Source organism: Equus quagga, chromosome 1, assembly GCF_021613505.1.
Source record: "Equus quagga isolate Etosha38 chromosome 1, UCLA_HA_Equagga_1.0, whole genome shotgun sequence".
NCBI lineage: Eukaryota > Metazoa > Chordata > Mammalia > Perissodactyla > Equidae > Equus > Equus quagga.
Genome location: NC_060267.1, coordinates 136,324,745 through 136,347,998, shown reverse-complemented (window position 1 = coordinate 136,347,998; position 23,254 = coordinate 136,324,745). Strand labels below are relative to the sequence as shown.

Here is a 23,254-nt window from a genome sequence, read left to right as displayed (position 1 = left end):
TTTCCTCAAAAGAGTTAAACGTAGAATTATAATATTATCCAACAATTCCAGTCCTAGATATATACCTGAAAGAACTGAAAATAAGAAACAGATTCTTTACACCAATGTTCATAGCAGCATTAGAATAAACAAGAGGTGGAAACAACCCAAGGGCCCATCAGTCGATGAATGGATAAACAAAACATGGTATACACATACAATGGGGTATTATTCAGCTATAAAAAGGAATGAAATTCTGGATGAACCTTGAAGACATTTTGCTAAGGGAAATAAGCCACACACAAAAGGAGCAATACTGTACGATTCCACTCATATGAGCTACCTGCAAATTGAGAGAGACAGAAAGTAGAATGGTGTTTGCCAGGGGCTGGGGGGAGGGGAACAGAGAGTTAACTGTTGAATAGGTATAGAGCTTCTATTGGGGATCATGAAGAAGTTCTGGAAATGGATAGTGATGATGCCTGCAAAACAATGTGAATGAACTTAATGCAACTGAACTGTACACTTGGAAAAAGGTAAAAATGGTAAATTTTATGTGTATCTTATGACAATTTTAAAAAATACAAAAATTGATAAACATGTAATTTCACAGTTAAATGTAAGGCGGAGCATGGGATGCCACTGTCAAGCACACAAGTAACTATCCTATCTTTGTCCATGACATCTACGACAAAATCTTTAAAAAGATTTGAAGAAAGCCTATGTGGACATTATGCTTATGAAATGTCTGTCTGCCTTTATATCAGGACTGGAAGAAAGAGGAAAACATCAAAGAAAAAAAAAGGCAGGACAGAGTCTACCCTGAGCAGGCCCCAAGGAACCTGTGTTTCTCAGCAAACAAGGTTTGCACCTGTGGAAAGCAAGAAGCCATTTGAGTAAGGAATTTTATTTCTAAAATAAGTCAAACCACAAAGGGGTTTTGGTGAGAAGGTGACTCTAATGGAAAACATTAGAACTTTACCACAACTTCATTTCTCCCCCAACATAAAAATCTTTGCTTGGGGGCCAGCCCCGTGGCCGAGCAGTTAAGTTCTCGTGCTCTGCTTTGGTGGCCCAGGGTTTCGCTGGTTTGGATCCTGGGCGTGGACGTGGCACTGCTTGTCAGGCCACATTGAGGCGTCATTCCACATGCCACAACTAGAAGGACCCACAACTAAAATATACAACTATGTACGGGGGGATTTGGGGAGAAAAAGCAGAAAAAAAAAGATTGGCAACAGTTGTTAGCTCAGGTGCCAATCTTTATTAAAAAAAAGAAATCTTTGCTTGAAGCAATTTGCAATGCTGCTATCACACTGCTAAGCAAAGAAAAGCACTGGTGAAGTCATGTGCCCTGGAAATGGTAGAGCAAGTCTACGGCTCAGAGCAAAGGCAGAGCACTGCAGCAAAGTCAAATGCCACTCTCCTCTCCCGAACTGCTGCCCTTTCCTCTAACTGTGGAATGAGTCATAGAGTCAAGCTAAGCACCAGTGCTAGTATGTCCTGGAAACGCTGACCCTCCTGACAGGGTGTCTGGGCAGGCTGTGCCAAGAAGCACTGGCAGAAATCCTATTTCAACTTTAACTGGAAGGAGAGGAGCCCATGAGTACCTCTCAGCATGATAAAACTCTCATTTTCTTCTTGTGAGGGCACTGCTGAGGCCATTCACGGATGCCCTTTTGTGATTCCTTTTAAGAAATAGCAAGGTTGACTTATATACTGAGTAAACCCAAATAAGTTCTTTGTGCCTGGACGGGGCGCCTGTGGCACCTGGCATCACCCTTGGCGTTGCAGCCCTGGCCCTCTTGAAGAAACAAGCTCCACTCCTGGGAGTGACTTAGAGACTCTGCTAACAGGCCAAACAGAAGTTTGATCACTGCAGATAGAGCTGTCACCTTCAGAGCAGGGCCCTGAACCTGGACACAGGCAGACCTTGATGTTATTCTATGTTCACTGGCTTTTCACCAGGTGCCTCATGAAGCAATTTCTGTACTTATGGAAGACAAAAGAAAACCCACCCTGAAGAGCTGTCGAGAGGCATGAACTGTCAGCTATGGACTTGAGGCACATTCCTTGTCACATAAATGACCAAGCCTAGGTCCCACAATCATCAGTCAAGAGAATGCCCCTTGGGGAATGAAAAGGAAGCCCTGGAAGAAGTGCTTCTGCAGGCTGGAGTCCATTTTCCACAAGAATATACAACATCTGGAGACTCTGCTTACTAAGAAGTGGACATGAAGCCTCTCCTTGCATCTGAGATGCAGACCTGGCCAGAGAGACCCTGACCGAGGACAGAGGAAATGACATATCACACACTCAGCCAGTCTCGTGGGGTTCTGTACTCCTTAATGAGAGTGTGTCCTCTTCCATCCAAGTAAGTGAGGAGAGCTAGAACACTCTGAGCCCTTGGAGCTTCAAGTGCCAGACTTGGAACTTCACGTGCCAGAGTGTGCAGCAGGTGCTGCTGAACTGATCTGATGTCAGAGATCAACTATGTGCTGCCACATCTAAGGAAAGTCCCAATTCCAACTTCTAAGTCAAGTCACAGAGAATCCTATTCACTGAAACTTATTTTTTAGTGAAATTAAATTTAATAGTACAATTTTGTTTTAGGAAGCTCACATTTTTAGTTTACATTATTTTTATTTTTATTATAATTCAGTGGTTTTTTAGTATATTCACAAGGCTGTAAAACATCACCACTATCTAATTTTTAGGACATTTTCATCACGCCAAAAACAAACCCTGTCATCATTAGCAGTCACTTTCCATCCTCCCCTCTCTCTCAGTCCCTGGCATCCACTAACCTGCTTTCTATCTCTATGGATTTGCCTATTCTCAATATTTTATATAAAAGGAATCATACAATATGTGGTTTTTTGTGGCTGACTTCTTTCACTTAGCATAATGTTTTCAAGGTTCACCCACGTTGTAGCATGTATCAGTACTCCATTCCTTTTCATCACTGAGGAATACCCTATTGTACGGATAGACCACATTTTATTCGTCAATTCATCATGGATAAATCCACTTTTTGGGTATTAGGAATAATCCTGCTATAATCATGTGTGTACAAGTTTTGTGTATGAATGTATTTCTTTAATTCTCTTGGGTATATACTTAGGAGTGGAATTGCTGGGTTTAACTTTGTGAAGAACTGCCTAATTGTTTTCCAGAATGGCTACACTATTTTACATTCCCATTAGCAATGTAAGAGGGTTCCAATTTCTCTACATCCTCATCAACAGTTTTATTGTCTGTCTTTTTGATTATTGCCACCCTAGTGGGAGTTCACGTTTTTTGCAAGAAATATCAAGAAACATAATTCTTTGTAGACTGTTTTCCTAATCTACAAGAAAAATCAATTTCCAATACAATAAAGTGAATTCTAGGCGCAGGGAAAGGGTTAATAGCTGATATCAGAGCCTCAAGAGAGGTCTGACACCCAAAACCCTTAAAAGAATACTAGCCTGGATGCCCTCTCATTGCCCTTTGGCTCCGACATCCTGCAGGTCAGAAAGAAGCTGGAGCCTCCCACCGTGGACCAATGCATTTCAACCTTCTGTCTTGGGGGTGTGAGACAAAGCTGGAGAAAACAGGAGGCAGGGCATCCTTGCTTCCAAAGGGCTGAAAGAACTTCATTCTCTCTCGACCAGCTACAGCCATACTCATAAGGAGGCGTCACTGGAGTGATGTGACACACAAGTGGTAGGCCAAGCCTATGTGGGCGGCCCAAGAACACCAGCCATCTTCCCCCAACCTTGATCCCTACTTCCCCACATGTCAGGACTCTGGAGAGTGTTTGCGCTGACAGGACCAGACATGCACCTTCAGCCCTACTCACCATCCCCTTACCTCTCAGAGGCTTCGAGGGACAAACTGGCTTTCTCCTCTTTGTGGTCACTGCCACTGCCTGACCGGTGCAGGCTCCGGCGAGAGTGTTTGCGCCGAGGCTGCTCCCGCTCTGGTGTGTCATCCTGCTCCACAGTCTCACTTTCCACATAAGGGTAGGCCACCAAGTTGATGTAACCATCACTGTCCCCCTCAAAACAGACAGACACCACACCTGGTGAAAAAAAGACAAATGTCAACAAACGTCTACACAGGCTGGGTCCAAGCAGCACAGACTGCTAGCACTTGCTGTCCCACAGCATACAGATGTCACCTGCCCTGAACCAACTGTACATCAGTGTAAGAACAGTGACCAGCAGACATCTTTCCAGAAGATACCTGACCACTCACCCACCCTCTAAGTCTGCTACTTACCTCTGATCTTAGATGAATCTATATTTATTCTCCACTCTCTTATCTAGCCCTCTCACTTTCAATTACTGACTTCCGTATTTTTCAAAAGAACTGTGTTCTGTAGGTGACATCCACACCTGACATAATTTAACCCTCTACTTATTTAACTGCTCTACAATGCTACCTTTACTGTCTGGTTCTCCTCTAGATCTGGTATCCTTCTGCCTGACGGTGTCACCTACAGACATATCAAGACTGCCCCCTCTAAGGCAGTCCTAAAAATATGTCTTCTGCCCACACTGAGTACCAGGCTATTCTAACCTCACCAGACAGAACTCCCACCTCACCAAACCTCTGGTATTCCTAATTTGAGACACCTCCTATTTTCCATGCAGTACTCATACAAAACAGTTTGTTGTGTCCATTTTTATCAAACAGGTTGTTTAAGGGTACTTCTGGATCATTACCAAAGGAGTTAAAACATAATACCTAGAAACCTAACTCAAGGAGGTTTTTTTATTAAAAAAAAAAAGGTCCAGGCTGCCCTTCATCTAACTTCCACATCCAATCTTCCGTCAGCTACATTTCTCCTTTTACACTCTTGGTGTGTAAAACTGGCTCTGAAAATCGGTGAGAAGCTTTTATGAATATGTCAATATGCCAGACCAAGAATATCTTTCTCTTAGGCCCATTTCTTTCTCCAGATGGACACTACCCCAATCCCTGGGCCCTTTTAGGAAAAAAAAAAAAAGTCCTTAAAACATCAAGTCGAAATGGATTCTGGGCCAGCCCTGGTGGCCTACTAGTTAAGTTTGGGACACTCCACTTCAATGGCCCAGGTTTAGTTCCTGGGCTCAGACCTATACCACTCATCTGTGTCCATGCTGTGGTGGTGGCTCACATACAAAACGGGGAAGATTGGCAGTGGATGTCAGCTCAGGGCGAATCTTCCTCAGCAAAAAAAGGAAATGGATTATTTTTTCCTAAATTCCCATTACATAGCTTAAAAGCATGCCTCACTTTACTGGGTTCACATCTGTACCCTGGCTTTCTTTCACAGATTGCTGCCTCTCCTGTAGGTTTTCATCTTTGTAACTTCCTCTTTTTGTCTTTACCAGAGCCTCCATTCTGTTCAAGCTGGTCTACAATCTTCTCTGTCTCCTAGGCTCCCCCTCATGCTCTGATCTAGAGTGTCCTCCAAGGCCTGCCACACAGCTCCCATGCTGGGCCCCTCCCTGCTGTAGCTGACCAGAGTGAGAGTCATTCCTTCTACAATCCTCTACTTTTCCCCACTCTTGGTTTACTCCTTATTTCAGTGGAATACATCTTTAAGTAACTTCCTAAGAAGGGGTGGTCAGGAGGTCAATTTTCTGAGTCCTTTGCAAGACTTTATTCTGCTCCAACACTTGATTGACAGTTGGCTGAAGATAGAATTCTATGTGATCTGCAAATAAAGACAGTTTTACTTCTTCCTTTCCAATCCGGATGCTTTTTATTTCATTTTCTTGCCTAACTGCACTGGCCAGAACCTCCAGTAAAATGAAATGAAGAGGATGGACATCCTTGTCTTGCTCCTAATCTTAGGAGGAAAAGCAATATTTTTTTTTCTTTTTTTTTTTTTTTTGAGGAAGATTAGCCCTGAGCTAACTACTGCCAATCCTCCTCTTTTTTTGCTGAGGAAGCCTGGCCCTGAGCTAACATCCGTGCCCATCTTCCTCTACTTTATATGTGGGACGCCTACCACAGCATGGCATGCCAAGCGGTGCCAAGTCCGCACCCAGGATCCAAACCGGTGAACCCTGGGCTGCTGAGAAGCAGATGTGTGATCTTAACCACTGCGCCACTGGGCTGGCCCCTGCAATCTTTTCATCATTACATATGATGTTAGCTGTAGGTTTTTCACAGATGCCCTCTTATCAGGTTGAGGAACTTTCCTTCTATTTCTAGTTTGCTGAGAGTCTTGTTGCTGTTGTTATTGTATCAAAAATGGATGCTGGATACTGTCAAAGGCTTTTTCTGCATCTATTGAGATAATCATATGGGCTTCCTTTTTTCAGTTTATTAATAAGACAAATTACATTAACTTTTGAATGTTAAACCTATCCTGTATTATTCAGATAAACCCTACTTGGTCGTGATGTATATTATCCCTTTAACATATTATTAGATTAAACCTGCTAAAATGTTTTACATCTAGGTTCATGAGGGACATTTATTTTCTTGTAATAGCCTTATAGAATAAGTTGGGATATATTCCCACTTCAATTTTTTGGAAGAGTTTGTGTAGAACTGGCAGTATTTCTTTCTTAAATATTTGGTAGAACTCACTAGTGAAGCCATGAGGGCGTGGAGTTTTCTTTGCTAGAATACTTTAAACTCCAATTTTCATTTAATAGATAGGGCTATTCAAAATATCCATTTCTTCTTCAGTGAGTTTTCATAGTTTGTGTCTTTCAAGAAATTGCCTATTTCATCTGAGGTGTAGAATTTATTGGCATAAAGTCATTCATAATATCCTTTTATATTTTAAATATCAGTAGAATCTGTAGTGATGACACATCTACCATTTCTGATATAGGAAATTTATGTCTTTTTCCTGATCAGTCTGGCTAGAGATTTATCAATTTTATCATTCTTCTCAAAGAATTGGCCCTTGGTCTTTGGTTTTCATTGATTTTATTTTCATTCTCTTATTATCTTTTTCTTATTTTAAAAATTTTATTTTTCCTTTTTCTCCCGAAAGTGCCCCTGGTATATAGTTATATATTTTAGTTGTGGGTCCTTCTAGTTGTGGCATGTGGGATGCCGCCTCAGCATGGCCTGATGAGTGGTGCCATGTCCGTGCCCAGAATCCGAACTGATGAAACCCTGGGCTGCCGAAGTGGAGCGCACGAACTTAACCACTCAGTCATGGGTCTGGCCCCTTGTCTTTTTCTTACTGATTTGCACAAATTTTTATATATATAGGTGTGTACATGTATTGATTCTAGAAATTAATCCTTGGTCAGTTATATGTGTTGTAAATATCTTTATCTCTTCATTTTCTTTAAAGGAATATTTTGATAAACCTAAGTTTTTAATTTTATATAGTCAAATGTATCATTCCCTCCTTTTACAATCACTTCTTTTCCTTTTGTCTTGCCGAGCCATCTAAAGCTATACTGGAAACCTTTCGTTCTTTACAGGCACACACCACTGAGTATCCTGATATCCACTGGTAGACATAGAGCATCACACACAATCGGGGAAAAATGGCTATGCTGTGGGTAGGGCAGGAAGAAGTTCCCTCCAAGAGTAGGTGAGATTTGGTAATTAAATGAGCCATGCAATCTACTACTAGTTTAAGAGAAAAATACATTTGATCCTGACATTTTTTTACCTTATGACTCACACCGAGGTAGAATGCAGGTAGGAAAATGAAAATCAATGGTCTTTTAACTCATCTGATATAAGCCCTAATTTTCTTGGCATTTGGAAGATTGGTCTAAATAGACACAGATTACATTTGGGTGGAGGTTGTGTTATTTTTTTAAAATACACTTTTTATTTACTTTTAAAAATTGTGGTAAAAAATACATAAGATAAATTTGTCATTTTAACCATTTTTAAATGTACCACTCAGTGGTATTAAGTACATTCATAATGTTGTTTAACCATTATCACTAGCTGTTTCCAGAACTTTTTCATCATCTCAAACAAAAATTCTGTATCCATTAAATAATAACTACCCATTTATCCCCCTCACCTGAACCCCTGGTAATCTCTAATCTACTTTCTGTCTCTACAAATTCACCTGTTGTAGGTTATTTCACATAAGTGAAATCATGTAATTTTTGTCCTTTTGTGTCTGGTTCTTTTCATTTAGCATAATGTTTTCAAGGTTCATCCATGTTGTAGCACGTATCAGAACGTCATTTCTTTTTATGGCTGAATACTATTCCGTTGTAAACGTGCCACATTTTGTTTATCCATTCATCTGTTGATGGACGCTCGGGTTGTTCCCACCTTTTGGCTATTGTGAATAATGCTTCTGTGACTGTTAGTTTACAAGTATCTGTTTGAGTCCCTGTTTTCACTTCTTTTGGTTATATACCTAGGAGTGGAATTGCTGGATCATATGGTGATTCTGTGTTTAACTTTTTGGGAAACTGCCAGACTGTTTTCTATAGCGGCTGTATCATCTGACATTCTTACCAGCAATGTTCCTATTTCTCTACATCTTTGTCAACACTTGTTCTTTTCTTTTTTCTTTTAATAGCTACCCTAGTGGGTGTGATTGTTATCTGATTGTGGTTTTGATTTGCATTTCCCTAATAGACTAATAATGTTGAGCATCTTTTCATGTGCTTATTAACCATCTGTGTATCTTTTCTGAAGAAATGTATATGCAAGTCCTTTGACCATTTTTGAATTAGGTTGTTTCTTAACTCTTAATTGGCAAAAGAAGCGAACAAGTTCTTAGCACACATAAGCTTTTTTTTTTTTAAACCTCAGGGCTTTCGCTTCTGCTTAGAATGTTTTTTCCACTGCCCTTTGCCCACAGTTACTCCTCATCCTTCAGTCCTTCAAGCCTCCCCAGACACGGCTTCCCTGATCATCCTATATCAAGTGTTCTGTTCTGGAAGCCTTATTATTTTCAATTACAAACTTCGGTTTCTTCATAGCACTTATCACAATCTACAGTTGTTCTGTCTGTTTACTCTTGTTTCTTACATTAGCATGTATGCTCCTTGAAGGTATGGACCTTTTTTGTCTTTTACACTAATGAGCACAGGGCTTGGCATCTAGTAGATGCTCAATAAATACCTGATAGCTGCATGAGGCAGAGTTTTGCAGAAGGACACTGAAGCCTAGAACCTCACATTCAGTACTACAAGCAGTAACACTTGATGAGAGTAGCTGGTCATAGTAAATAAAAGAAAATCCTTTAAACCTACTGCCAAAATGTACAATATTATTGGCACTTTTCCTCAGCTTGGTCGAGTTTTAAAAAACATCTGTGCTTCTGGCAATAACGACATATCTAAGTATATGTGCGTTAGTATTTATACATGTATTTTCTAGACCTGCCTGCTAAAGGGTCCTAAAAGCAATGATATTCCAGGAACAATCAGTACATCTAGCACCAAGATCTTGGTTTTTCTAAATATCATTTCTACAATAAAAGGAAGCAGAGCTCTAGGAAAAATGGTTGGCTCCTGAATTCGAGCAGGAAAAATACAAGATGAGCCTGGAGCATCTTGTGATAACCAAAAGTAAAGAAGTAGTCAAAAATGATGCAGGTATATGTCAAAAGTACACAAGAACCAATGTAAAGGAGTCCCAGTTGTCAAATCTAGAGTAATCTGAGGGATAAAATATCCATAAGTCCATATTGATAGATAAATGGGTGAGAAGGGACAAATCTTATAGAACTGTACTTCCTTTTAATTAATAAACATAGAAGGAATAATGGAAACATAAGTCACCATTAGGTGTGCAACACAGTAATAATTGTTGCAGGCAAGAACCACTGATGTATTCTAAAATCAGTAGGCTAAAGTACAATAAGAAACAGGATATTTACAGAGTCTCAAAATATCTCCCTGTAAGATATTCATCAATTACAATGGGAAAAATAATAGCTTTACAGTGGAGAAGCCTGGGAGACACCACCTTAATCACCGATCACCTGATCAAAGTTAAATCACTAGTAACAAGACATGTACCCCTCCTGACATGATTAACTGAGGACACAGGATCATTTCTATGGCCCAAAATATATAACCTAATCTAATCACGAGGAAACATAGGACAAATCTAAACTTGGGGACACTCCACAAAACAACTGCTAGTATTCTTCACAAGTGTCAAGGTCATGAAGGACAAAGAAAAACTGAGAAGCTGCCCCAGACTGGAAAAGACTAAGGAGGACTACATGCAACATGAAATCCTGGACCAGAAAAAAAACGTAAATAGGAAAACTGCCGAAATGTGAAGGAGGTGTGCCGAATAGTTAATAGTATTATTATTTGTACTAACAGTATGATAAATAGCATTATCGATACTCATTTGGAAATTATGAATTGTACCACGGTTATTTTTTTTGTTAATTTTTTAATATACTTTTATTGATACTTGACAACTGGCCTAAATAAACACTGATTTTAATGTAAGTCCCCTTATCAACAATAGGCATGAAACAGCACCATTCTTAAAATCTAAACCCTTTAAGATCGGTTACTGAAAGTCACTTAAGGAGCTTGAGGGCAGTGTTAAAAGGGGTCAGGTTTTCACAGGCCCTCATTCACTTCTGCACGTTGGCTGGCACCATTACACTGCAGCCTCCCGTCTGCTAGAGCATAGGTTCCAGCACAATATCTGCCACAGTGAGTTCATTTCCAACAAGCCAGGGGCTCTTTCCAAGAGCAGAGTTCATGCAGTGAAACACAGCGGCTTTTTCTTTACTGCTTCCCTCTTTCAGCTGAAAAACAGCTATGTCTACCCCACTGTCTATGAGGGTTAAATTTACAGCATTATGCTTTTGGCCAAACAGAGAGAGCAAAAAACATGCAATGCTCCCTTCTCCTTTGACAGGATACATTGTTTGGACAATGAACTTCATTTGCGTCTTTGGTACATTCTTCTAAATTAGAGTAAAACTCAGCTGATATTCATGATGGGGCTGTTTTTTAGTCTGCTTGCCAAAGTACTTGAAAAGGTTTTCTGGTATGTTCTTGACTGCTGAATGCATGTGAATGGTGGACAGGACCCTGTAGCGGTCACAGAGCAGCTGGCACAGCATGGGCAGGGAGACGGGAGGTGGGGTTTGCACTGATCACAGTGTCCTTCAGTGCCCCATAATCCTTTCCAAGCACTGAGTTTAAGTTCTATATACTTGCTGAACAAGCAGTGGGCTCATCAGCTTTGCTATGTTTGTTAAATCCAAGTCCATATCAGACATCTGAATCATCTTGGAAAGACCATCATCTGTAGCTTTCAATTCATACAGACGTTTTAAAATATCATCTTGGCAGGACTCAAGAGCTTCAAGAGATGGATCATTGGGGCTGGCCCGCTGGCGCAGCAGTTAAGTGCGCACATTCCGCTTTGGTGGCCTGGGGTCCACCAGTTTGGATGCCGGGTGCGGACATGGCACTGTTTGGCAAGCCATGCTGTGGTAGGCATCCCACATATAAAGTAAGATGGGCATGGATGTTAGCTCAGGGCTAGTCTTCCTCAGCAAAAAGAGGAGGATTGGCAGATGTTAGCTCAGGGCTGATCTTCCTCAAAAAAAAAAAAAAAGAGAGATGGGTCAGACTCCTCCTGCACATGGCCTGCATCCAGCCTGGGGCTGCTGGTTCTGCCATGCATGCTGGGGAGCCAGTACATGCAGGTGGGAGCTCTCCAAGAAGACATGGGTGACCCTGTGATAGGGCTTTACCTGGTATGTTGGCATCATGGGAGCATTAGAGGAAGCTGGGTATATGGGAACTCTATTATTTTTTCAACTTTTCTATAATTGTAAATTTATTTCAAAATATAAATGCTGTCTGTCTTTGAAATATATGAATTGGATCAATAATATCCTCTATTTTCTTTGAATAAATTGGGCTTCATTTGACTTAAAAAGAAGGGATCAATTTTAGTTTAACTGAATTGTATTTTTGAGAAAGTGTATTTATTCTTCCCTTGTGAAAATGCAGCCCGAGGAAAGAAAATCAAGTATATACGAAGGATTTGCTATGGCTTTTAAGGACTTCAGTTCCCCAGTCTGAGAAAACGTTGAGGGAAAACCTGAACCAATTCTATGACTGACAATCCTTCCCTGGGAGGTACCTTGAGATTCTAACTTGTCCCAGTTTTGGTGGTTGTGATTTAGAAAACATTTGTCTGGAGGCAGGGCTCAACTTCCTTTTAAGAGATTTCTTCCTTAGCATCAGGACTCCATGAGCTAACAGGGCCTGTAGTTCTTTTTCTGGTTTTGTCATATTTATAGCAGAAGCTTTAGCCATGGATGTGTTGAGTGTGGATGAGTTGGTGGCTTAAGCTGCATTTATAAAGCATTTGCAACTATTGTTTCTTTAGCCACTCAGAGACAGCAGTGTGTTTGATTCTGGCTTCTCTCTAGTTTTGGAGCCTTAGAATAGCTATTCCTCCAAATTCAACATTCTTCTGACTCTGTTTTGAAAACAATAGCAAACAAACTATCCAATTCAAAACTGCACAAAGGACTTGAACAGACATTTCTCTAGGGAAGAGATACAAATGGCCAACAGCACAAGCACATCAACATCATTAGTCATTAAGAAAATGCCCGGTGGCACACCAGTTAAGTTCCCACGTTCCACTTCTTGGCAGCCCAGGGTTCGCCAGTTCGGATCCGGGGTGCGGACATGGCACTGTTTGGCAAGCTATGCTGTGGCAGGCGTCCCAGATATAAAGTGGAGGAAGATGGGCACGGATGTTAACTCAGGGCAAATCTTCCTCAGCAAAAAAAGAAAATGCAAATCAAAACCACCATGAAATACCACTTCACACTATGGTGGCTATAATAATTTTATTAAAAAAGGAAAATAAGTATTGGCAAGGATGTAAAAAATTAGGAACACTGCTGCTAAGAATGTCAGATGATACAGCCGCTATAGAAAACAGTCTGGCAGTTTCCCAAAAAGTTAAACACAGAATCACCATATGATCCAGCAATTCCACTCCTAGGTATATAACCAAAAGAAGTGAAAACAGGGACTCAAACAGATACTTGTAAACTAACAGTCACAGAAGCATTATTCACAATAGCCAAAAGGTGGGAACAACCCGAGCGTCCATCAACAGATGAATGGATAAACAAAATGTGGCACATATTTACAACGGAATAGTATTCAGCCATAAAAAGAAATGACGTTCTGATACGTGCTACAACATGGATGAACCTTGAAAACATTATGTTAAGTGAAAAGAACCAGACACAAAAGGACAAAAATTACGTGATTTCACTTATATGAAATAACCTACAACAGGCAAATTTTTAGAGATAGAAAGTAGATTAGAGGTTACCAGGGGTTTGGGTGAGGGGGAAATGGAGAGTCACTGTTTAATGGGTACAGAGGGGGCCAGCCTGGCGGCGCAGCGGTTAAGTTTGCACGCTCTGCTCCAGTGGCCCAGGGTTTGCCAGTTCGGATCCCAGGTGCGGACCTGCGCACGACTTGTCAGGCCATGCTGTGGCAGGCGTCCCACATACGGGGTGGAGGAGGATGGGCACGGATGTTAGCTCAGGGCCAGCCTTCCTGAGCAAGAGGAGGAGGATTGATGGCAGATGTTAGCTCAGGGCTAATCTTCCTCAAAAAAATAAAATAAAATAATGGGTACAGAGGTTTTGTTCGAGGTGATGAAAAAGTTCTGGAAATAGATAACAATGGTATACAACACTGTGAAGGTATTTAATGTCACTAAATTAAACACTCAAGGGGCCGGCCCACTGGCGCAGTGGTTAAGTTCGCACGTTCCGCTTCTCGGAGGCCCGGGGTTCACCGGTTCGGATCCCGGGTGTGGACATGGCACCGCTTGGCACGCCATGCTGTGGTAGGTGTCCCATGTATAAAGTAGAGGAAGGTGGGCACGATGTTAGCTCAGGGCCAGGCTTCCTCAGCAAAAAAGAGGAGGATTGGCAGTAGTTAGCTCAGGGCTAATCTTCCTCAAAAAAAAAATAAATAAATAAATAAAAAACACTCAAAAGTGGTAAATTTTATATTATATATATTTCACCACAATAAAACATAAGTTAAGGAAACAAGTCAATACTGATATGAATTGGTTTTTCTAAACTGAGAATCCCTAAGTAAAGGATAGTGTAAACATGACTGAATTTATACAGCTTTGGAAAAGTTAAAAAGCAGAACACAAAACAATATAACTTACACAAGATGGGCAATCATAAAATTGTGTAAAAAGTGACAAAAATCAGATTTTAAAATAAAGTGACAATTCTGGTAGATATTCATGAGCTTCTATTCTATAAAGTTAATTTACATTTTAAAACATTATTTTTCCTTCAAAAGTTATGACCTCCAAGCCCAAGTCCTTCTGTAAATTTCTTACCATCAATTCATTCCGCCAGCACGAACAGACAGAGCCTCCATAGAGCCTCCTTGCCAGCTGTCTAACCACTTTAGCCTGGAAAGCATCCAATTCCTCCTCCTCTGGGACCAGAAAAGTGCTGCCCCCTTCTCTCCTATATCACTCAGCAAATAGAGGAAACTTCCTTGAGAATAGCATTCTCTGCACCAATGGGACTTAATGCTGTGAGTTCTTCTTTGGTTTACCTATCAATGAATTCAAACTGCAAAATCTAAAGACCTCAGCTGATGCTTTCAGCCTTCAATTTTTGTAACAAAGTGACTTAGCTGCTTTGAGACAAGAGAGACCTACTATCACATCACATGGCCAACAAAACAAGGTAAACTGAGCTGAGGGCCTACAAGCCCAAGGCTGTTGCTCTCTCCAAACTGACCAGTGACTGACCTTTGTACTCAGGGGTGAACTCCTTCATTTCGGGAGGCAGGGACTCGTAGAAGCGCTGCTCCCGGGAGATGAGGGGCTTGCACACAGTGTGGTCGTCGTAGCGCATCATGCTGCTGTGTCCGCCCACCTGGTGGATGAAGGGCTCCAGGAGGACTCCCCGGTCTCCGGCCCGACTTGCGTTCTTGCCATACTGCCCCACTTCCATGGTTTGACAAACACACATTGCGTTGGGGGCCAGCTGCACACTGAGGGCAGAGGATGCAGCACATGGGCCACGAAAAGAGAGCGAGGTAGAAGGTCCTGGTGAGCTGAAAGCCAGTGGTCAGAGTGTTCAGATTATTCTTCTTTCCTAAACAGAAGGAAGAGAGGAAAAGAGGGAATCAAAACACCTGGAGAGCTGCAATTTCCCTGGAGCTCACAGAACATCTGCTCCCTGAGTAAGAACAGGGATTTTGTTTTGTTCCCTGCTATGTGGTCCGCCAGCATGTACAACAACACTGCCTGGTGCATGAGAGGCGGTGGGTAAATTTTTGTTGAATGATGCAACTTTGGTCTCCTCCATCCATCTTTTTATGCACAGACGCCTACATTCTCTTCCTTTCCTAGTTCTCAGATCCCTTCTAAGTTCTCTAAAGGATTTGCCTTTGAGCTACAGTAGTTACAGCCATCAGGAAGACAACTACCCTCATTTACTTCACAATCAAAGCTAAGAGTTCAGGGGAAAAAACACAAGGCCACACGAATTCATTCTGTTCAGATTTCTCACAATATCCAGTACTGGTAAGGGTCTCTCCCTGACTCAAAGGATTTTTGCCTGAGAAATCAGGGCCCACTAGATTCCCAATTTTTCTGCTCAAGGTGCCAAGACCAGGCAGGGAAAGCCATTCCCTGCTGAGTTGTAGAATCATAAAAAGGTTTTGCTTTTCCCAAAGGAATTCAGGCTTCAGAGTTCTTCTACTTTAAATCTACGGCCATCAGTTTATGACCATACCCAGCACCACACACTTTCCCTTTCTGTATGACTCTCTACCAATTAGTGGGACAAGGAAAAGCTCTCTGTACTTAGATACCCTCCTTGTAATGTTAATTTTCTCTCAAGAAAGTTAAAGTAGCAGGCAACTTCTTTAATACTGAATACATTTTTAAAATTAGGAATGTATTAGGCAAGACTACATCTGAAAGATCAAGACTAAAGAAGTAAAATATGTGTAGAGCAAGAATATGGTTTTACCTGTAAGAGATAAACTATTACTTTTTTCCTGAACCTCACAACTATGGGCAAAATGGGCTATACAAGAACACTGTTGCAAAACTGCAAAATTTTCTTAATCCAAAGCTGCCCAGGAAACTATGGTCTATTTCACTGCTATCAACAAAAATAAATTATTCTCCATTTCCACTCTCCCAAACAGATCAGCACAGCTTTAATGCATACACACGTTTTTGCCTAGCTATCCACTTCCTAGTCCTCCTTCAGGATAAGGCAACTCTGCCCCAGGGAGTTCTCCCAGACTCCATTCTGTCCAAACATGAGTTTGGTGCACACCTCTATGGCTCCTAAGATAACCTGTGCCAATTCTATCATAGCAATATCATCACTGTACTGTCAGCTATTTACTTCCCTGTCACCACCACCAAACCATTCTCTCATCTCCATCCAGGGTCCAAGGCAGTTCCTGGCACACAGTAAGTGCTCAAAAAAAGGAGTTGTTGGAATGAATTAAGTAATTCCAGGAAGAGGACCACCGTGAGTAAAAGCACGATATGAAAATAAAAGGAATCTCACAGTGGCAGTGCTTAGAGTGGAAAATGGGGAAGCAATTGTGGAGGCCTTTTCTCAGGGTTCTTGGGGGTGCCACTGTGGACTCTAGTCAGTACTGTCAGTCAGCTCCTGTGCTGGCTCCGCTTCACCCTGGGATTGCCTCTGACTGTGGATGGGATACCAGAAAGGTGCTAAACTTTTGGGTCAGTGGGTGTCTCAGAAAGGACAGGGGACAACAGTGCCAAGTATTCCAGAAGAGTTGGGCAAGAGGAGGGTCAAGGAAATGGCCATTCCTTGGACTCTGAGAGATCCATGGCAACCTCTGCAGCCTCCACAGGACTGAAAGGCAGAAAGTCCAATCTCTAGTCAGATCTAGACTTCCGATATTTTGTTTCCACATGATGTCCACAGAAAGTCATGGTACCGTTTTTGTGTTTGAAATACTTTCTTAGAAGTAAACATGTAAAATATACCACATTTCTGTAACTTTGTTTTGGGATTTCTTTTTAAATAACATGGAACCTGAAAAGCAGAAGGGCTCAGAATTCTTTCAACCTCCGTGAAGTGCTGGCTTACAAAGTGTGGAGCCTTGGATAAGTCACTTAACTTCAAGTTTCCTCAACTGTAAAATGAAGACACGCCCACTGCTAACCCTGCGGGACATGCTGATGCAGGCGAAGGACTTGGGCTTGCCTCACCTACTGCCCAGCCTTGGAAGTACTGGAAATAGTGACCGCTCTCTTCTTCAAAAACAACCAGAGATTGCTCCTGAAGTCTAGTGTTCACCTAAGGCCCACTGTGAAAACTATGGACTGAGAGGCCTCCACCAATTCCTTGCTAACAGTGCCCCAATCTTGTTCAGGTAGCCAAACCTCAAGGGAATGTGAAATTTCATTCTAGCTCAGGGAGAATCTTGAATAGTACCCCAATGCTTCTAAGTGGGCTGACTTACGAAAGAGCATATGACCCTCTTCTACTCAATGAGATACGAGGGGAAGGTGGCCAGGGGTTCTCTGGGAAAGGTTACCTTGCTCTTAAAGACCACGAGAAAGGTGTCCTTCTTCTTCCTCAGAATCTTATTTTGTCTGGATGTGATATCTGAGACTATTGCAGCCACCTTGTGACCCTAAAAGATACTAGCCTAAAGACAAGGCTGAGTATGCAGAACAGAAAGAAAAAAATTGGGGTCCCCGTTGCTATCACTAAAGTACTGGATATCTTCTTGTTGTGTAACAAAATCTATCACTTATAGCCAAAACCATCCTAAATGAAAGGACAGAAATAGTTGCATCAAAATCCCCAGATCTCCAGTTAATACACTTTGCACATAAAGAGGTCAATAAGTGTTTTCTGATGACAAAAGGGAAACTTCCAACAACTAAAGAACAAGCCCTTCACTGGTGACAAAGGGCACACTCTCCCCAAGCCTCAAAGTGAAAAATGTAGCTCTATAATCTTTAAAGTGTCCCTGAAGGCAAAGAATTTGAATTATGTCTGGTGCACAGGCTGATACCAAGACACTACAAAAAAAATGACAAACAGAAAATTCTTTCTCTAATAAGGAGGAATGAATCTGTCCAAATACCCAAATAATTAGCTTAGAACTAATTCTGCTGTGATTCAATAAGACACAGACCATAAAAGAAATCTTACTCTTGCCACTTCAAGACCTTATTGATCATTATTTTTTACGAATGCATCTAAATACAATGGAGTCAAGAAATCCTGTTTTCCAGAGTGTAACTAATCCTCAAAGATTTGGGAGACTGTCCTCTGCAAATACACTGACGTGATTTCAAGTAGTTTATGCCACTCAAGACGTCAATAGCTTCTGAAGACTTTTCTAGACTTAAATTAAGGAACTACTACCATAAAGAAAAACTTGCAAATTCTTTAAAAGCTACAAAGTATCAAAAAATAATGTCAGATAACTGAAATCATGAGGGACTCCGGTTTCATTGCCATAGGTTAAACTAACAATAACAATAAAATCCACCAGTTTATGTCTTGTTTTTTGTTTTATAAATGACTCCAAAGGTTTCCCTTGGGGAAACTTTACAAATGGTACTCTTTTCCCTATGCATCAATAAATCGAGGTTCCCTACCTGGTTAACAATACAGTGGTGTTTCCCATGCATCTGCTATCTGAAATTCATATTGCTCAAGTACATAAGGTACAACAAAATCTTTGGCTATGACAATAGTAACAGGATAATTTTTAGATTGAGACTAATAAAAAATACTTCTACTTAAAAAAAAGAACAACAACTAAATATCATCTCCTACAAATATCACAAGAGCTTATTCAGGAGGAGAAAAAGCTTAGGTATAATAATCCACATATTATAAAGACCTCACAAGTCTATCTATTCAAATCCATTAGGATTTGCAATCTTTTTTTTCTCTGTGAAAAATCACTTTGCTTTGTAATTAATTAACACAGCTCAGAGAAAGAGAGTCTCCCTTAGTCTCCCAACTATTCTTTGATCCCTTAAGCACAACTGCAATTCCTCATTTTATAGTTTCTTCCTAAGACTTGATGTCCACTCCTCTTGCAAGGTAGTGAGGGCTCATTATGCAGTTACTCCTGTGTCAGACAAGAGCCACAGAAGCACACAGAACCTTCCATTCCTATGGAACTTCTAAGGCATGTGAATAAGGACAAGAGGAACAGAAAGGAATCTAAAACCATACCGAGAAGCTAGAAAAAAAAAAGGGACAGGCTGGAGCATTTCTTGGAGTCACTGCTAAGCTGAACAGGGAGGAATAACCAGCAAAAGACCAGTCAAATACCAAGTTGTTCAAAGTTCCCTAAGTTTCTGTGGAGAGGTACTTTACCAAGGCAATATTTTCAAAGCCTTTGGCAAGAGTTAGTGTCCCAAATGAGCTTACCTTTCAGCCCCAGACAGCAATCCAATCACCAGCAGCCTCTGCTGGGCACTAACATACATACTTAACACTCCACTCACAAGACAGAACCTCCTCTTCCCCAGTGGTGCATTAGTCACCTGCGAAGTACCTGAAGCAAAGTGATGCCCAGGTTCATCCCCCGCCCTACTCCAGAATTAACTGCAATTAGGAAGCTTCTAGAAGATCCCATTACAACCTTGATCCCTCTGCAGGCCACGACTTGACTGCATCTCCAAGTCAAGTAGTACCCTGGATGTTCCTACTCCTGGCTGTCACTGTCAAAGTCTTCTGTGTCTTTTCCCACACCCACCACCATTGTCTTCAGCATCTTCACACTCATCAGTCCTCCAAGCTATTCAGCTGCCAATGCCACCAAGAGGTACATGGTCACCACAGTATTCTGATCATGCAGTGTAACATGGTCACTAGCACTAACATTCTGGGCATGACGACAGCCATCCTGGGGACCTTCCTGCACAACAAGACCGAGTAACCAAATACGATGCAAACCAGTAAGGCAGGAAGAACCTTCTCCCTGTCATGACTAAGGACTTGAGTAACAAGAAGTACTGTCAGAACACACTGAAACATACCTACAAACCTCCCTTCAACAAACCCTACATAATTTCACCACTTCCCTTAGAGACTATCAATATGGCCCAAACATCTTAATATATCCCTTTCAGTATACCCAGCAGAGCTACTCAAACTTAATACAATGTAAACCATTAAGACGTGTAAAGTCGAGGGGTTAAATCAGCACAATACACTTCAGCAGCCCAGGCTTCGCAGGTTCGAATGCCAGGTGAGGACCTAGCACTGCTCGTCAAGCCACGCTGTGGCAGCATCCCACATAAAATAGAGGAAGATAGGCACAGATGTCAGCTCAGCAACAATCTTCCTCAAGCAAAAAGAGGAAGACTGGCAACAGACGTTAGCTCAGGACCAACCTTCCTCACACATAAAAAAAGATGTGTAAAGTCTAGAGGACAGGAGAGACTATTCTGTTCTTCCTCTATCTCCCAGCAGGATCAGAAACTTCTCACATATCAGTGACTATAAACCCAGATGAAGGAAAGGTGCATAATAACCCAGTGTCCTCCTGAGCAGGAAATTGTGACTAACATTCTAGGAGCACAAGGACAAGCCTATAGTGGGGAGTGCTATGAGCTCTGGGCAGAGGGAAATCTAAATAGAGACCAGTGTTTCACAGTGTTTTTTTCCTGGAATCTGTCATCTGAGAGCTGTATCGTTACAGAAATCATGGCCAAGTTTTACCTTTCTGTGTAGAATTAGTACCACGTAAACGTGTTCCCAAGTCACCTGTCTTGTTTGCCTTCCAAGTAACACTCATAAGATTTTCTCTGGAAAAGTGAAATTCCTGTAGATACAGACCTCTGAGCTGGCAAGAGGTGGTTTCCAGGGTCAAGGAAAGGAATGAAGGGTGGTACCTGAGTGTTACAAAATAGCCACTTTAATTCCATGGCTCAGATGTGTCTAGGTCAGACTCAAGAACTTGTGAGCTGCCACCCCAGTTTCTAAGACTGGCAGAAAACTGGCATTTATTAAAACTATCTCCCAGGAACAAAGAGGTTCCCACTTTCCCCAATCATCCTGACGTTCCTTAGCTATGACTGACAAACAAACATTCAAAAGTAAAAAGCAACTGCCATTAGTATTTAAGTTCTATAGCCTATTCTTTGAGATGAAAGTCTGAAGCGGCATTTGCCCAGATTGAAAGTTGAAGGAAAATTTACTATTCTCTTTCTACCTCTTTTTTCCCTTGCCAGAAGTAGGGCATTTCTCCTCTTTGGGGCATTAAGAGTATTAAAAGGAGGTAACTATGAGGAGGAACATCCTTAGGGTTTTGAGAAGGATCCTTAGGAAATTGTCTTAGTCTGTTTGGGCTGCTGTAAACAGAACACCATAGACTGGGTGGCTTATAAACAAGAGAAATTTATGTTTCACAGTTCTGGAGGTGGCAAGTTCAAGATCAAGGCACTGGCAGATTTGGTGTCTGGTGATTCACTGTGTCCTCACATGGTGGAAGAAGCTCTCTGGGGTCTCCTTTATAACGGCATAATCTCATTCATGAGGGCTCCACCCTCATGACCTAATCACCTCCCAGTGGCCCCACCTCCAAATACCATCACACTGGGGATTAGGTTTCAACATACGACTTGGGGAGGACACAAACATTCAGTCTATAGTGGAAATCATGATCAATGTTTTAAGCTCTGCTTCCAGAGTACCTGTTTTCTCTGTTTCAGATGAGACTTCACCACTTCTGTGATGATTATTGGCAGGATATTTGGTGAGAAAATCTTGCTTTTGTGAGAAGGATCTTATACTCTTCTATGGAATAGTTTGTAGCATTGTGTGTATTGGATGGAAATGATTTTACATTTAAACGTTTAAAAATAAGAAAATTCCCACTGGGGAAGCCTGATACATTTCAGTATTTTGTAGTAAAGCTTTCTAAACGAACTCATCTTGAAAGATGAAAACGAATCAAGAATATTATCTAATATTTATGTATTAGAGTAGATAAGACCCCTGTGTTTTGATTACCATGTCGGTTTTCATTGGGTTGTTTGCATTAGGGTCTGAATCAGGTCCTAGGGGAGGGGGGAGAAGTAGAGCACCAAGCTAGGCTTTGGCTTGCCAAAACAGATACTTTGGACAAGATTAAGTTTTGGGTTTTGGGAAAATCATATTGTGATTAAAATTATATGACCCAGTAGATAACTTCTACGCCCTAAATACACAACGTGGTTTTAATCTTTTTTGTCTTATCATAAAAAGACTGTGCCCTAACCAAAAGACCAATGGCTTGGCTTGTGGGGTCGTCAGTGATAGTTGCATTATCTTCTGCATTGTCACCACCCTTATGAGCAGAGCAGAGGTACAATACTTGAGGGAAAGGAGCAGATGTTCTTCGCAATTGTGGATGCTGGAGTAAGAGGGGCTAAAGTAACAACAATTCTCTACATGTTATCCTGGTGAACAATCCTCAGAGAGGAAATAATGTAGTTTGTTTGAATCAGTTATTCTGGATCATTGGAAGTTTATATTAAAATGGTTAAAATTTTGTCAGCTTATGAATGGACCACTCCCCCACAGTCATGCCTATGAGTTTGCACATCACCCGCAACAGAAGTCTCTATCTGTCCTTCATTTGATTTAAAACACTTTGGTTCCACATTTTAGTGTATAAAATGGGAAGGAGGCTATTTTTAAAAAGAACTTGTTGAGAATCTGAAGTTGAATTTTTTTCACTGGTGAATAGCAGCAAGTGGAAATAGATTTACACTGCAAAGATAGTTACAACAGTTAGGTGGACTTTCTGGTTATAGTAACTAATTCCTTGAACATATAACTGAATTCCAAAATGAATTATGTCTCTATTCAAGGAAAATAAAGTTTCTGATATTGCTGAAATTTGTATATTAATTTGTTTTCCTTTTTCAAAGCAAAAGCTGTTTGTGAGGTGAAATGACTATCAGGTTTTATTATTTGTGAATTAATAAGTAGGATATTTAATTGTGTAAAAAAATTAAACTGTGGTATATTCATACAATGGAATACTACACAGAAATGAAAAAGAACCAACTACTGCCATATACAACACAGATGAATCTCACAGGCATGATGTAGCAAGAAAGAATCTAGAGAGGCCATGGGGTATGATTCTGTTTATATGAAATTCACAATGATAATGGAGACCACAACAGTGGTTACTCTGGGAAAATACTAATTGAGAAGGGGCACAAAGGTAGAGGTGACACAGGTGAATACTAGAAATATCCACTGAGCTGTGTGCTCAGATTTGTGAACTTTACCATAAGTTAGAGCTTA

General features: G+C 41.1%; 1 protein-coding gene and 1 pseudogene across 2 annotated transcripts in view; both read right to left on the bottom strand.

Annotated features, from left to right (window-relative positions):
• The window catches only part of IP6K1 (inositol hexakisphosphate kinase 1), a 53,087-nt gene that overhangs the window by 7,498 nt on the left and 22,335 nt on the right, over positions 1–23,254 (bottom strand). For both annotated transcript variants that reach the window (XM_046668975.1, XM_046668981.1), the window contains exons 2-3: positions 14,725–15,073; positions 3,835–4,045 (exon numbers count right to left, since the gene is read on the bottom strand). In XM_046668975.1, coding sequence (XP_046524931.1) covers positions 3,835–4,045; positions 14,725–14,947 — 434 coding nt within the window. In that variant the 5' untranslated portion in view covers positions 14,948–15,073. The remainder of the gene's footprint in view (positions 1–3,834; positions 4,046–14,724; positions 15,074–23,254) is intronic.
• LOC124243415 (aminoacyl tRNA synthase complex-interacting multifunctional protein 2-like) lies at positions 10,325–11,662 on the bottom strand (annotated as a pseudogene).